The sequence below is a fragment of the Eleutherodactylus coqui genome, chromosome 6 (genome assembly GCF_035609145.1).
Source record: "Eleutherodactylus coqui strain aEleCoq1 chromosome 6, aEleCoq1.hap1, whole genome shotgun sequence".
NCBI lineage: Eukaryota > Metazoa > Chordata > Amphibia > Anura > Eleutherodactylidae > Eleutherodactylus > Eleutherodactylus coqui.
In genome coordinates this window covers 110,408,387-110,424,592 of record NC_089842.1, presented here as the reverse complement: position 1 = coordinate 110,424,592, position 16,206 = coordinate 110,408,387, and the positions used below count along the sequence as shown (strand labels likewise).

General features: G+C 42.5%; 1 protein-coding gene across 1 annotated transcript; it reads right to left on the bottom strand.

The window, feature by feature from the left end:
- Positions 1-603: 603 nt before the first annotated feature.
- LOC136571750 (olfactory receptor 5V1-like) lies at positions 604-2,478 on the bottom strand. Its single transcript, XM_066572383.1, has 2 exons — positions 2,392-2,478; positions 604-1,554 (listed from the first exon to the last, which is right to left on the bottom strand). The coding sequence occupies exons 1-2, from the start codon at positions 2,476-2,478 to the stop codon at positions 604-606; spliced, it is 1,038 nt and encodes a 345-aa protein (XP_066428480.1).
- Between the last annotated feature and the right edge of the window lie 13,728 nt (positions 2,479-16,206).

The following is a 16,206-nucleotide window of genomic DNA, read 5'->3' as shown; positions in this document are numbered from 1 at the left end:
GGCCACGCCCCTTTTTCACTCGAGCACCGCGATTTTCGAGTACTTCTCTACTTGGGTCAAAAGATTCGGGGGGCGCCGTGGGTGAGCGGGGGGTTGCAGAGGGGAGTAGGGGGGAGAGTTAGAGAGAGAGAGCTCCCCCCTGTTCCCCACTGCTACCCCTTGCTCCACCACGCCATCCCCTGCTCCCCGGCGCCCCCGAATCTTTGCACCCGAGTAGCCAGGTACTCGAAAATAGCGATGCTCGGTCGAGTAATTACTCGAAACGAGTACGTTCGCTCATCTCTACTAGCCTAGCCAAGAAAGGTAATATTGCAAAAAAGATATTACAATATCTATCTATCTATCTATCTATCTATCTATCTGCATGATTTTCTCAGTCTACATATTTTTATCAGTATTTAGTATTAGTAATTAGTATATAATGTCTAATTTTGTCTGTTCACGTACCCTCTGATTTCTAAAGTGCTGTGAAATATTTTGGCTCTATACAAATAGAGATTATTATTATCCTTATTTAATTAGATTTCATAGATCTTTCCCTCTACATGGGGGTCTACAAGTGGCAATGCATAAACATGAACTGGTACAGCAAAGCATAAATATTTATCTATAAGTCTTAAAATAAGTATATCTGAAATGTTTCTTCAAGGCCATCTTCACTTCTTTGTTCCTAAAGCAGTAAATAACTGGATTGACAAGAGGAGTCAAAATGCTGTACAAGAGAGAAGCTAAGTTTTCCATCTCTAAGTTGTATCCTGAAGGTCCTACATAGTTGAAGTTTGCTGTCCCATAGAATATGGTCACCACAATGAGGTGGGAAGAGCAGGTTGAAAAGGCCTTCCAACGTCCTTCAGAAGACTTGATCTTCATGATAGTGGAGATTATGTGGATGTAGGTGATGACAATGTAGAGAAACGGGGTAAAACCTAGGAAAATGCTCACTACATACAACAAGATTTTGCTGACTTTGGTGGGATTGCAAGCCACCTGCACGAGTGGAGGAACATCACAGTAGAAATGATTGATGTTCTGTTCTGAGCGACAAAATGTGAGCTTGGCCGTCATGACTGTGTGAAGAATAGAATTGAAGAACCCACTTAACCATGATGTCGCAGAGAGACTGGCACAAAGCCTACTACTCATCACCACTGGGTAACGTAATGGGTTACATATGGCAACAAAACGGTCATACGCCATGATGGCCAATAGTATACACTCCGCCCCTCCAAGTGATACAAACAAATACAACTGAAAGATACATTTACGAAAGGAAATCTTTTTGTTGCCAGATAAACAGTTAAATAGCATCACTGGGAGTGTGGTCGATGAATAGAGGATGTCCAGTAAGGAGAGGTTACTCAGGAAAAAGTACATGGGAGTGTGGAGATGAGTCTCAATTCTAATGATGGTTAAAATGCATAAATTTCCAATCAAAATTGAGCAATAGATAAAGAAAAAGAAAAAAGTGACAAAGAACCAACCATCTGAAAATTTAAGAAGCACAATGTTTTCCAGTACCGTGTAGTTCTGATGCTGTAGGACAATCAATGGCATCTGAAATAGAATAATAGAATCATTTAATCTGCTTTATAGGAACATCCATTTGGCTGTGTCTGGTTTTGTGGGCTGGCAAACTGGGCAATTGCCCCGAGCTCCCATTCCTTGGAGCTCCTGAGGACTGCAGCAACAGAGAGACTTGAACTGTAGCATTATTGGGATTTTTAATGCAGCATTATTTGTATTTTGCCTATTATTTGGGCATATGGCAGTATTGATTTACAACTAATTAGGGGTAGTATGTGGACTGAAAAAAAGGTTTAAAACTGGCAAGAAGGGACTACTTTGTTGGGCCCCATTTAAAAAAAAAATAAAACCAACCTTTCATGTGGGCTCATCTGTTGTTGAGTTATGAGGAGCAGCAAAGCTACTTTGCAACTTTAGAGCCTTACAACCTTGGCACCACAACTTTGACTACAAGCAAGGCAATTTTAGTTTCAAGTTTTTAGGTGATTTCCACAATGCAGTTTTATGACAAGATGTGATTATGGTGATTTGGTTTGGTGGTTTTGGTATGGTAGGTGGGTTGGTTTGGTATGCCCACCCTTAAACATTTAGAAAACTAGGTGGTCTAATAAAACTATTTATATCAATCAGACCTAGTCTTTTAGTGCCTCCATCCTGTCCACTAGCAGGTTTTAGGGCAGTCACTGGCCATGTTTGAACTGCATGTCTCAGGGATATAACTCAAATAGTCACTCCACTTTAAGATAGCTTGTGTTAATCTGTAACAAAGATAAGACAGAACACATGAGGCAGACAGTGGGGTAATCACTCATGCGGCACAAAGTCTATGGAGAGGCACAAAGTCTATGGAGAGGGAGAGAGACTCACAAATACATGTTTGCAGCACCAAACTGGTGCGTGATTTACAGCCACTGCAATCACATCTACACTGCTCTGTATTTCTCTAGTGTCCATCATGCAATTGCTATTTTTCTGTGCGCCAAATATGCATTCTTCTCCATGTGTAGTGTACAGACAACATTGTAGCAACTGGCTCCACTCACCATTTGAGAGACAACTGAAAATTAGTAATACAATTTGCAGATGGTAAATGCAAAATAAAAGTCATATAATAATCATGTTATGCCTCATGTACACATATCACAGCTTATTCTGAAAAGTCATTTGAAAGTGCAGGTACAAAGGTAGAAAGTGTATTAAACTCATTGGCTTCAATGTAAAATCTGTAACACCAATCCCAACTGCCTTGTGCTATTTCTAATACTGGTGGTGGGGCAAAGGGGCCTTCCTATGTGCCTGCTAGTTCGACACTCTACATAGCTTCACCTCTGAACACTAGAGCTTATTCACACAAACACAATTTCACTGTGTATTACGTGCGCAAATAGAGTCAATGAAAGTACATTGATTTTTATTGACCCACTCAAACTAGCGTTTTTTTATTATGCATAATTCACGCATAAAAAAGAACGCAGCGTGTTCTAATTTACTGCATATTACACGTGTGCAGCCCTATTGTTTTCTTTGGGTTGCCTTTGAAATGCTGTACACAATACACAACACCACTAAGAGACAGAGAGGGAATTAAAAAGAAACTAGTTACACTGCATGTGACACCGTGCTTGAGATACACAGTAATGTGCAGTGCTCAATCTCTGCCCTACGCAGTGATAGCCGGCTCACATGGCGGTAAAACACTGCATAATACTCAGAGTTTTTTACACATACGGCCATGAATGAGCCCTTACTTACATTTTAGTAACTCTTGCATTTTTAAATTCCAGGAAATTGTATGATAATAAGAAAGGATAACCTGCCATGTTCTGTTATTAAGGTTACATAAATATTGTTTTCTTATCATCCTTTTCTTTATCTAACTTTAAAATGATAAAAACTGTCTATTACCTTAAGTTAGAAAGCTCAAGAAGGAACAGCGACCGTGACACCTACAAAAAGAAGTAGAAATGAGAGCTAAGTAAATAATAAAATCATCTATCTATCTCATATCTATCTATCTATCTATCTATCTATCTATCTATCTCATATCTATCTATCTATCTATCTATCTCATATCTATCTATCTATCTATCTATCTATCTATCTATCTATCTATCTATCTATCTATCTATCTATCCTATCTATCTCTCTCATATCTCTATATATCTATATATCTCCTATCTTTCTATCTATCTATCTATCTATCTATCTATCTATCTATCTATCTATCTTATACCTACCTCATATCTATCTATCTATCTATCTATCTATCTATCTATCTATCTATCTATCTATCTATCTATCATCTATCTATCTATCTATCTATCTATCTATCTATCTATCTATCTATCTATCTATCTATCTATATCATATCTATCTATCTCCTATCTATCTATCTATCTATCTATCTATCTATCTATCTATCTATCTATCTATCTATCTATCATCTATCTATCTCATATCTATCTTATATCTATCAGGTAATATTGCAAAATAGATATTACACTATCTATCTATCTATCTATCTATCTATCTATCTATCTATCTATCTATCTATCTATCTATCTATCTATCTATCTATCTATCTATCTATCTATCTATCTATCTATCTATCTATCTATCTATCCATCCTTCTGCTGCATGTGACATGAAGAGATCCCTGTGTGCATACTAGGATTTTCCTCCCCTAATAACATATTGCCTCTGCAGGTTTCAAAATATTCCTTGCAAGTAAAAACCAAAACCAGGGAAAGCTCTTTAGTATCAACCTTACCAAATAATAGCACATCTCTCTGCCTTCTCTACCACATGTGTGTGAGATGGGGGAAAGAGGTATATTGGGATTAACTGCAGATATATTAGATTTTTGGGGGTAGACTTCTGGTTTATATAAAATCTTAAAGGGAGTGTCTCAGTACTTTTGACACTACAAAATGGCTGACAGTTCTATGTTGGGGCTGGGGAGCTGTTCTACAATATACATGTGTGTATGCTGTCAGTATTGCCAACTTGCAGGAAAATAAGGCTGACTGGTGCAATATACCTACAAGTACGAGGAATATGTATATTGGACTCTATAGACGTTCCTGCAGCAACTGTTGAGATCTGCTACTGAAATGCACAGGTAAGGCTACTTGCACATGGACAACTAACAAGTTGCACCCGAGATTCTTGGGCGCAGTTTACATGGGTCAGCACATTGACATGTGCTATTCTCGTTTGAAAATCAGACAAGAATAGGATATGCTGTAATTTTCTTTAATTCGGACTATTTGTCTAACTACAAAAGAGCCCGTTTGCATACACCCATTCAGGTGAACATTGTCTATGTGCAAGTAGCCGAAATGCACAGCCACACCTCTATGTAAGGTAGTGACAGTCGAATTGCATCTACAACATACTATCCAGTATATAAACATATGCATGTTATCCTCACCTGATAAAGCGTAGGCAGAAGTCTTAGCAGCCTTGAAGAATTAAAACCTAAAATAGCAGTATTCTATGGCACCTGAAGAACCTGTCTATGATAGCCTAACACATGATGTGCAGAGGTAGCACACATATACACACACACTGTGCCTATCTAATGAAGGCCGATGGAGCCGAAGAGTATTTATCTCAAACAAAGTTGCCGCTGGGAAATTCTGCTCCCTGATGTCACGGAAATAATTATTCCAGTGGTAGAAAAACAAAAAGGAGAGAATTTCTTAACACTTTAGGAGCTTCTCCTTCTATGGACCCATATCAATAGTATACTATTATAGACTTTTGCAGGGATATGATCTGCATGTAAGGGCTCACTCACACGAGTGTATATGTCACGCATATTACGTGCATTTTCTTCACATGCATAAAATACCCAATACACAGCAACTTCCCATGCATATTTGCTGCGTATGTTAAAACCCCATAGCCTACATTGGTGTGGCCCAATAGAAATCAATGGGCTTTTAGCACTGCGTATTATGTGCATAAAAAATGTGCGCATAAGGGCGGACTCACGCGCAATACACAGAGGATAGAACACACTGATATCAATGGAAATGCAAACCAGAAACCAGCTCCTCTGCAATCACTCCCATGCAAGGACTAGCTGAAAACCACAACAGATGCACAGGAAAAGGTCCAGCATAGAATAAAAACTCTTTCTGTTTCTTGAAAAATCCAGATAGACATAGAGGAACAAGAAGCATATGCCATCTTACAAACCTGAAAGATGTAAGACGGCACATGCTACTTGTTCCTCTACGTCTGGATTTTCCTAAGGGCTTATTCACACGGGCGTATTTTTCCTCAGTATTTTGTGAGTCAAAACTAGGAGTGGAATATACAAAGAGAAAGTATAATGGAAATGTTTGCATTTCTTCTGTATTTTGGACCCGCTGCTGGTTTTGGCTCACAAAATAGTGAGGAAAAATACACCCGTGTGTATAAGCCCGTAGAGAGAGTTTTTATCCTATGTTGGACCTGCTCCCTTTTCCTGTGCATCTGATGTCAATGGATTCTCAAATTTTTGTGCCTCTTTTTGAAAAGACCACATAGAAGTCTAACGGAGGTGCACAGATGTGCACCCAATACCTGCACAGTTTCACAAATCTGCAACAAAAGAACACATCTGGAACTAATTAGGCTAAGTAACCTTTTAAATTAGGGCATGGCTGTGTCCCACACCCATGTGAAATGGCTCTGGAAGTGCAAAAAGTACAATAATATGTGCAAAAACGTACACAAAAGTGCATTGTTCCCATTGTGCTATACTACCGCTTGCGTTTTTGCGCATATGCCCATGTGAGTCCAGCCTAATACACGGCTAACATACGTCTGTGTGAGAATCAGGTGTCTTTGTGGCCCTTAACCCTGAGGGCGGCATCACATGAGCACATTGCAAAATATGCTCACTCCTGCACAACATTTTTGCACAGAGAACGATTGTACTTTGTGCGCGTGCTAAAGATGAGCGAGCATACTCGCTAAGGACAATTGCTCGATCGAGCATTGTCCTTAGCGAGTATCTCCCCACGCGGGAGAAAAGGTTCGGCTGCCGGCGCGGGTGACAGGTGAGTTGCGGCAGTCATCAGGGGGTAGCGGGGGGGAGAGAGAGATCTCCCCTTCATTCCTCCCCGCTCTCCCTTGCAGCTCCACGCCCGTGGCCGGTAGCCGAATCTTTGCTCCCGAGCGGGCAGGTACTTGCTAAGGGCAATGCTCGATCGAGCAATTGCCCTTAGCATGTATATTCGCTCATCTCTATCCCTACGTATAATACTGTGTGTATTTGCGCAGGCACCACTGGTTCACATCGGTGGAGAAATCACCCAGCTCTGACTTAAATGGCTATTAAACCAAGTGAGGGTGGGCATGGGTTTGCACATGCCCACGCGTACATATGTTCACACTTGCGCACCTTTCATAGACCTCTATGGTCTAGCAGGAGCTATTTGTACAGTTGTACAGTTTTGGACACCGATACTCAGACTAATGGATTTTGGCCATGTAATGCGAGCAGAGTCACTAGAAAAATCTATAATGCTTGGACAGATCAGCGGTAAAAGAAGAGCTGGCTTGCAAAGAACACGATGGCTGATACTGTTAAAGCTGGTACCGGCAGCTTAGTAAAAAGATGGCTGAAGGGCGGCACAATAGCTATGTATAAATATATCAGGGAACAATACAGAGATCTCTCCCATCATCTATTATACCCAGGACTGTGACTTTAACAAGCGGGCGTCCTCTGAGTCTAGAACAGTGTTTCCCAAACTCAAGTCCTCATGGCCCCTCCAATCAGTCATATTTTCAGTATTTTCTCAGTATTGCACGGGTGATGTAGCTACAGATAGTCCCCGACTTGCGAACAGGTTCCGTTCCAGGAGCCTGTTCGCAAGTCCATTTTGTTCGCAAGTCGAACAAATGGTAGTATGGAGCGGGATCGCGGGTGGATCCTGCTCCATACAACGCCGGGTGCTGGCTGTTCTTACAGCGGTATTGAAAGTGTTAACAGTTCTGACGAGCGGTGCGGCTGGTCGGAACTGCTGCCGCCGGATGCCGGCTGTAAGAAACAGCCTGCACCCGACGTTCAGGGGGCCCATACAGCGTCCCACGATGAGATCGCGGGACGCTGTGTGGTTGCTAGGCAGCCGGGGACCTCCTGAAAGGCCCCAGGGCTGCCTATACAGAGTGCCCAGCAAGTTCACGGCTTGATAGCCGCTCTGCATAGACAGCCCTAGGGCCTTTCAGGAGGTCCCCGGCTGCCTAGCAACCGCGATCTGACCGGACAGGCTTCTATCAGGCTTGATAGAAGCCTGCCCGGTCCCTGCACTGTATGATGTAATGCCATAGCATTACATCACACTGTGCAGGACAGATAGTTCGTATCTAGCGAAATTCGTAACTCGAATGTTCGCAAGTCGGGGACTATCTGTATTATTAATGCCTCAGACCCTGCCACAGCTATTCTCTCTATAGGATACCCTCAAATCATGATCTGTTGGGTGGTTGTGAGGACTGGAGTATGGGAACACTGTTCTAGAGGAAAGAAAGTTTTTATACTCAGGTAGAAGGGGATTGTTTACTGTAAGAGCAGTGACACCGTGGAACCCGCTGCCTGAGGATGTGGTGATGTTAAACTTGCTAAAGAGTTCAAGAGGAGCCTGGATGCCTTTCTTGAGTTCAGCACTATTATACTATACTAGGTGATATACCCATGTGTTGCACGGTGCTATAAGCGCAGGGACTGGTTATTAAAAATAGTTTTTTTTAATATAATAACTGATGTTACTACGCCATTTTGCAGTGGTTCCAAAACAATCGTTTGTCAAAAATGTAATTATGAGGTGCTACACAATGGGCACATCAACCTTACTCGCAATCATCTTCAGTACTATTTCTTTCAACTGAAGTGTTCATTATTGTCATTATTGGAAAATGTTGGTGAAGTCACTGACATTACATAGGGGGGTCACTTACTTTTGCATTTAGAATTGAATAATCAAGTTGCGACCATTTTACTTTTCCTATTTACGACCTATTTACCTCAGCAGTATAAGAAATAGCAACCAATCACAGTGCAGCTTTCATTTTACATCAACTGTATAAGAAATGAAAGCTGGCCTGTGATTGGTTACCACTGGCAACAAAAATTAGAGGGGAAGTCAGTGAGTTTTCGATTTTTAATTACACCAGTATTCGTTGCCGGGTGCTGAAGAACGCTCATGCAAAATTTCACTCAAATCAGACCAGAACTGTGGAGTTGTATGCGATACAAACAAACAGATTTTGCGTGTTACATATATGATAGTCACTAGCTTGCTCAGAAGGGTTGTTGAACCTGAATTTATTCCGAGTGTCAGATTTGGAGTCAACAAGGCATTTATTAACAGGAACTTTGGGTATCTTGTATGCTGGTAATGTTTTTCAGTCACTTTAGTGTCTGATGCTGAGTTTCATGGCGGAGGGGTGCGGAGCTCTGCTTCAGAAATAAATGTCTTCTTTTTCAGTCTGATTCCAACTTGGTCTAACACCGTTCGGTTTACTGCTTGATGAAGAAGCGCACAGTTTTTGAATTTCATGTTCGCTCAGATGCGTTCTAGACACCAAATGCATGTGGATTTGTACTGTGATAATGTTTGCATGATGTCCCCCCCATGGATGCCACATGGAATGTGGTCAATCGTAAAACAATTGGCTCTGTGTGATTTAAATAGCTCTGTAATGCAGCATGACACCACCCCTTGATGAGGGCTGGTCTGAAACGCCTGTCAGGGTGGATGTCATCCTCTCATAGACATTTTTATAGTTTTGAAATGGCACTGATGCACTTTAGCCAACTATGTACGTGCTGCTAGTTCTGGAGAATAATGTGGTTAGGTGTCTTTTAACTATAAAAGCTGCTAGTTATATTGATGCTATGAGCAACACAAACTGGTGAGACAGCGCAACCATCCAAGGAGGACTTGGAGACGAGAAGGAGCAGTATCCAACTTTTTAAAATTTAAATAACCCGCAGTAAAAACAAGTTTTGGGGCATGAGCCCCATTCTTCACTTTGCTGGGGTAGGTACGAAAGAGATCCAAGTTAGGGTTTAGCTGTACCTGCAGGGGTTAAAGGAGATGTCCCGCGCCGAAACGGGTTTTTTTTTTTTTAAACCCCCCCCCCGTTCGGCGCGAGACAACCCCGATGCAGGGGTTAAAAAAACCACCCGCACAGCGCTTACCTGAATCCCGGCGGTCCGGCGTCTTCATACTCACCTGCTGAAGATGGCCGCCGGGATCCTCTGTCTTCATGGACCGCAGGGCTTCTGTGCGGTCCATTGCCAATTCCAGCCTCCTGATTGGCTGGAATCGGCACGTGACGGGGCGGAGCTACACGGAGCTACACGGAGCCCCATAGAGAAGAGGAGAAGACCCGGACTGCGCAAGCGCGGCTAATTTGGCCATCGGAGGGCGAAAATTAGTCGGCACCATGGAGACGAGGACGCCAGCAACGGAGCAGGTAAGTATAAAACTTTTTATAACTTCTGTATGGCTCATAATTAATGCACAATGTACATTACAAAGTGCATTATTATGGCCATACAGAAGTGTATAGACCCACTTGCTGCCTCGGGACATCTCCTTTAATAGTGAGTGCACCATATGGAGGCTTTTTGTGCTGTCCAACTGTGTAGAAAATTGCAGCCGGTGATCAGATCTTGCACATTTCTACACGCAAAGAGCCTCCATATGGTGTGCTTGCCGTTAACTCCTGCAGGTTCAACCAACCCTAACTTGGAACTCTACCTACCCCAGCTAAACTGAAGAAATTTAAATGAAGCTTAGATTAGAAAGAGACTGCATTTACCTGTATAATATACTTTATACCCCCCCAACAAACTGAAAATACACTCTTTAAGATAGTTAAGATCAAAGTTTACATCATCTGACCTTGAAATGAAGAAAATAATTTATTATAAAACAATTTTTTTAAATGAGTGCTCTATTAGCTTCAGAATGGTACTAAGAGGAACGTTCTACTATACTTTGAAGAAAAGTTAGGAATTTTTGTTTTTGTTGACCTGTCAAGCATAAATTTCAAGTTTTTCGCATGTTTACAAACCTGCTGTAGGAATACTGAGTATCATTGAGAGCTGCAATTTTGCATCTGTAAGTAAGTAGACACCCTAATTATAATAAGCAGCATAACGATAGCATCCTGCAGTTCTGCATAGTTATATATATATATATATATATATATATATATATTTATATATGCAACATGATAAAGGGACGACAATGCATGCACATAATGTAATAGCGCAAAGATGGCGCCATACATAGATGCAGTATGGACAAATACAGTAACCTAAAGGCATGTGCACGGCCAACATAATGATGTCAGTGCATGCGTATATTATAATACAGTATTGGTGTAAGATGGCGCCGTAGACATGCGCATTAAATGCATTGTCTGAGTTGTAATTACAACCCAGTGATAGTAAGTGGCCTGTTTGGATGAATTGTAAAAATTATGTCCTTAATAGAGATGAGCGAACGTACTCGTTAAGGGCGATTTCGCAATCGAGCATCGCTATTTTCGAGTACCTGACTACTCGGGTGAAAAGATTCGGGGGGGGGGGGGGCGGGGGTGAGCGGCGGGTTGCAGAGGGGGGGGGGGGGAAGAGAGAGAGAGCGTCCCCTGTTCCCCACTGCTACCCCCCGCTCCACTCCGCCGCCCCCGAATCTTTTCACCCGAGTAGCCAGGTACTCGAAAATAGCGATGCTCGATTGCAAAATCGCCCTTAACGAGTACGTTCGCTCATCTCTAGTCCTTAAGTATATTTTCTGATCCTTTACCCTGTTGTCTTTTGTAAGGCTGATAAGGACTTGGCTTGTTCTGCTAAAACCAGACCGAAAAAAAAAGTGCTTCATGCATAAAAAATTATCTCAAGAATTTAGAGATTTTATGAATGATATTGATTAGTCTGCTCTGCTTTGACATCTTTAAATCCTATACCATCTACTTCTTCTGTTAAGTAAAAAGTAGTTTTTGGTAATTCTGAGAAGAGTGTAATTTTCTCTGAAGTTGAGGATAGTGAAAAACCTTATGATCCTTCATATGATATTCATGAATTAGTTAAGGCAATTAAAGCTATTCCTAATATGGATGAGCCAAAAAAGCCTAGAACCACTTTAGATGAAATCTTTGGTGGTCAGGAAGAAAGGTATAAACATATTTTCCAAGTCTACAAAAATGTTTATAAGCTTATTAAAATGGAATAGAACAAGCCAGAAATGTACTCTTTAATTCCGAGAGATATTAAGTGGTATATCCCTTTCTAGAGGAGAACTGTGCGGATGTGGGAAGCAGTACCACAAGTAGATGTCCCAGTAGCTAAAGTTACTAAATGTACCTTCTTACCCGTTGAGATGCTACACAGTTAAAAGAGCCCATGGATTGAAAAGCAGTCTTTAAAAAACATGGGAGGTGACTTTGGCCTTATTTAAACCAGGAATTTCAGCCACATGTGTGGCTAGAACCCTTAATGTCTGCCTCAATCAACTAGAAGTATACATTCAGAATAAACCCCTGTGAACAGACTGTAGATTCACTGACGATTTTTTTAAATGGCCACCAGCATTTTGATATTTGCAGCGGCAGAGTCAGTCAAACTATCGGCAAGTAGTGTAGCCCTGTCTAATTCCACTTGAAGAGTTTTATGGCTCAAATCCAGGTCAGGGCATTTGACTTTAAAAAAAAGTTGTCTTCATTGCCTTTCTATGATCAGCTTCTGTTTGGACCACACCTAGGTAAGATCTTGTAGAAAGCTTCAGATAGCAAAAGAGTTTTTGCTGAAGGAAAACCACAAAAGAGAGAGCCTTTTCTTTGTATCTTAGGGCAAATGCAAAAAGCTAGTTGGAGTAAAGGGGGTAGAGAAAGAAACTCCCTCTTCAATCCTAATCAAAAGGATGATCAGAGATCAAAACAATGAAGCCATTACAATAGGAGCTTTTCGGGGAAATGGTCTTGGCTCTGTGAAAATGCCTGGATTTCAAACATCATAAAGGAAAGATACAACATAGAGATCATTTCTCTCTCTCCTTAAAATTTTACAATAAATTCTTGCCCTTCATTTTAACAATAATTCAACAGGAAGTTCAAGCTTTATTGCAGTTGGAGGCAATGATTCCAGTACAGATAGCCGAGCAAAGGAAAGATCATTATTCCAAACCATTTTTTGTCAAAAGAGCACAATGGGAAATTTTGCATGATTGTAAATCTGAAACCTTCGAATAAATCAGTTAGGTCCAGAAGATTCAACGTGGAATCAATAAGCTCAATAGGAACGTTAATGAAGACAGGGGCCTTAATGGAAACTATAGAGTCAAGGGACGCTTATTTTCATGTGTCAATCCATCCCAATTCTCAACAATACCTCTGGTTTGCAATACCTATAGGAAGAGAAATACGTCATTTATCATCAAGAAACTTGGTCTCAGAACACCAAGCATCAGTCCATAAATTTCAGAGAACTTTATGCGATATGGAAAGCTCTTTGGAAGTCAGCAGACGTTACCAGGAATCGGCATCTAAAAATATTCTCAGACAATATCACAGCAGTAGCCTTTGTTCACCACCAGGGGGAACAAGGCATTCTTCTCTACAGTACCTTGTGCAAGAGATATTCAGTTGAGCAGAGCAGCATGTTCTTTCCATCCCGGAAATACATCTGAAAGGAACCCTAAATTCTAAATCAGATTTCCTCAGTTGCCAAGTACTGGATCAAGGAGAATGGTCTCTTTCCCAGGAATTCTTTCATAGCCTGATAAACAAATGGGGAGTCCCAAAGACCGATCTCTTTGCAACAAAAAGAAAATCCCAAAGTGAGCAAATTTCTCTCACTCAATCCCGAGATCATCCTACTGCTGTGGATGCATTAATGCAGACTGGGGCCACAGGCTAGTGTATGCATTTCCTCCAATTCCGATGATTCCCAGAGTACTCCAGAAATTTTTTCAGAAAAATCATCCTTTGATTATTGTAGCCCGGTTTTGACCCAGGAGAAGCTGGCTTTCTCTGCTGAAGAACTCGAGCATCCAGTAACCAATACATCTTTCAACCCTTTCAAATTAATGGACCCAAGATCCTTTAACCTGTCAAAATGTATCTTTCAGCATAGATACTGAGGGATCCATAATTATAGGGAAGGGCCTGTCAGAAAGGGTGATCCAAACCTTTCTGCCTAGTAGAAAAGACTAACAAGATTTACGTTAGGACTTATTCAGATGACAGTATATCGGCCGGGTATTCATGCCCGGCCGATATACGGTGTCCCTCTCTGCAGGGGGAGGAGGCCTGAAGAGGCAGGAGCAGTGCATTGAGCTCCCAACCCCTCTCCACCCCTTGGCACTATTTGCAATGGGAGGGGGCGGAGCTAAGTCCTGAAACTTAGCTCCATCCCTGTCCTGCCCCCTCTCATTGCAAATAGTGTAGAGGTGCGGAGAGGGGGCGGGAGCTCAGTGCACTGCTCCCAGCTCTTCCAGCCTCCTTCCCCTGCAGAGAGGGACACTGCATATTGGCTGGCCGTGAATACCCGGCCGATATACGGTTGTCTGAATAAGCCCTTAAAGTGGGGGAAAAAATTGCATCATGGTGTGGCAAAACAAGGTTCCAATCCTCAACTCCAAATATTTCTTTAAGTCTTGACTTTCTTCAAGACATACTGGACATGGGTCTCTTCCCTAGCACAACAAAGGTCTAAATAGCAGCACTCAATGCTTTCTATGATACTAAGCCCTCAGAGGCCATATGGATTTGTAGTAGAGATGAGCGAGCACCAAAATGCTCGGGTGCTCGTTACTCGAGACGAATTTTTTGCGATGCTCGAGGGTTCGTTTCGAGTAACGAACCCCATTGAAGTCAATGGGGTTCGTTTCGAGTAACGAACCCCATTGAAGTCAATGGGCGACTCGAGCATTTTTGTATATCGCCGATGCTCGCTAAGGTTTTCATTTGTGAAAATCGGGGCAATTCAAGAAAGTGATGGAAACGACACAGAAACGGATAGGGCAGGCGAGGGGCTACATGTTGGGCTGCATCTCAAGTTCCCAGGTCCCACTATTAAGCCACAATAGCGGCAAGAGTGCCCCCCCCCCCCCAACAATTTTTACTTCTGAAAAGCCCTCATTAGCAATGCATACCTTAGCTAAGCACCACACTACCTCCAACAAAGCACAATCACTGCCTGCATGACACTCCGCTGCCACTTCTCCTGGGTTACATGCTGCCAATTCCCCCCCCCACGACCCAGTGTCCACAGCGCACACCAAACACTGTCCCTGCCCAGCCTTCAGCTGCCCTCATGCCACGCCACCCTCATGTCTATTTATAAGTGCGTCTGCCACAGGAAACGCAGGCACACACTGCAGAGGGTTGGCACGGCTAGGCAGCGACCCTCTTTAAAAGGGGCGGGGCGATAGCCCACAATGCTGTACAGAAGCAATGAGAAATCCAATCCTGTGCCACCTCCATCTGGAGCTGCACACGTGGGCATAGCAATGGGGAACCTATGTGCCACACACTATTCATTCTGTCAAGGTGTCTGCACGCACCAGTCAGACCGCGGTTTTTTATAAATAGTCACAGGCAGGTACAACTCCGCAATGGGAATTCCGTGTGCACCCACAGCATGGGTGGCTCCCTGGAACCCACCGGCGGTACATAAAAATATCCCATTGCAGTGCCCATCACAGCTGAGGTAGTAATGTCATGTTTAATGCAGGTGGGCTTCGGCCCACACTGCATGCCCCAGTCAGACTGGGGTTCTTTAGAAGTGGAAACAGATGCATTTACAACTCCCTGTGGACCCACAGCATGGGTGGGTGCCAGGAAGCCACCGGCGGTACATAAATATATCCCATTGCATTGCCCAACACAGCTGAGGTAGTAATGTCATGTTTAATGCAGGTGTAACAGAGACAGCAGATCCAGGAAACAATTTTGTGCAAGCCTGCTGTAACACTTAGCTGCGTATTAATTACGACTACTACCCCCAGCAGATAGATACTGTAGGCAGCGTATAATATTATGTATACTGTTTCCCTCTGGTGGGATGATGGCGATCATGTAACAGAGACAGCAGATCCAGGAAACAATTTTGCGCAAGCCTGCTGTAACGCTTAGCTGCGTATTAATTACGACTACTACCCCCAGCAGATAGATACTGTAGGCAGTGTATAATATTATGTATACTGTTTCCCTCTGGCGGGATGACGGCGATCATGTAACAGAGACAGCAGATCCAGGAAACAATTTTGCGCAAGCCTGCTGTAACGCTTAGCTGCGTATTAATTACGACTACTACCCCCAGCAGATAGATACTGTAGGCAGCGTATAATATTATGTATACTGTTTCCCTCTGGCGGGATGACGGCGATCATGTAACAGAGACAGCAGATCCAGAAACAATTTTGCGCAAGCCTGCTGTAACGCTTAGCTGCGTATTAATTAGGACTACTACCCCCTGCAGATAGATACTGTAGGCAGCGTATAATATTATGTATACTGTTTCCCTCTGGCGGGATGACGGCGATCATGTAACAGAGACAGCAGATCCAGGAAACAATTTTGCACAAGCCTGCTGTAACGCTTAGCTGTGTATTAATTAGAACTACTACCCCCAGCAGATAGATACTGTAGGCAGTGTATAATATTATG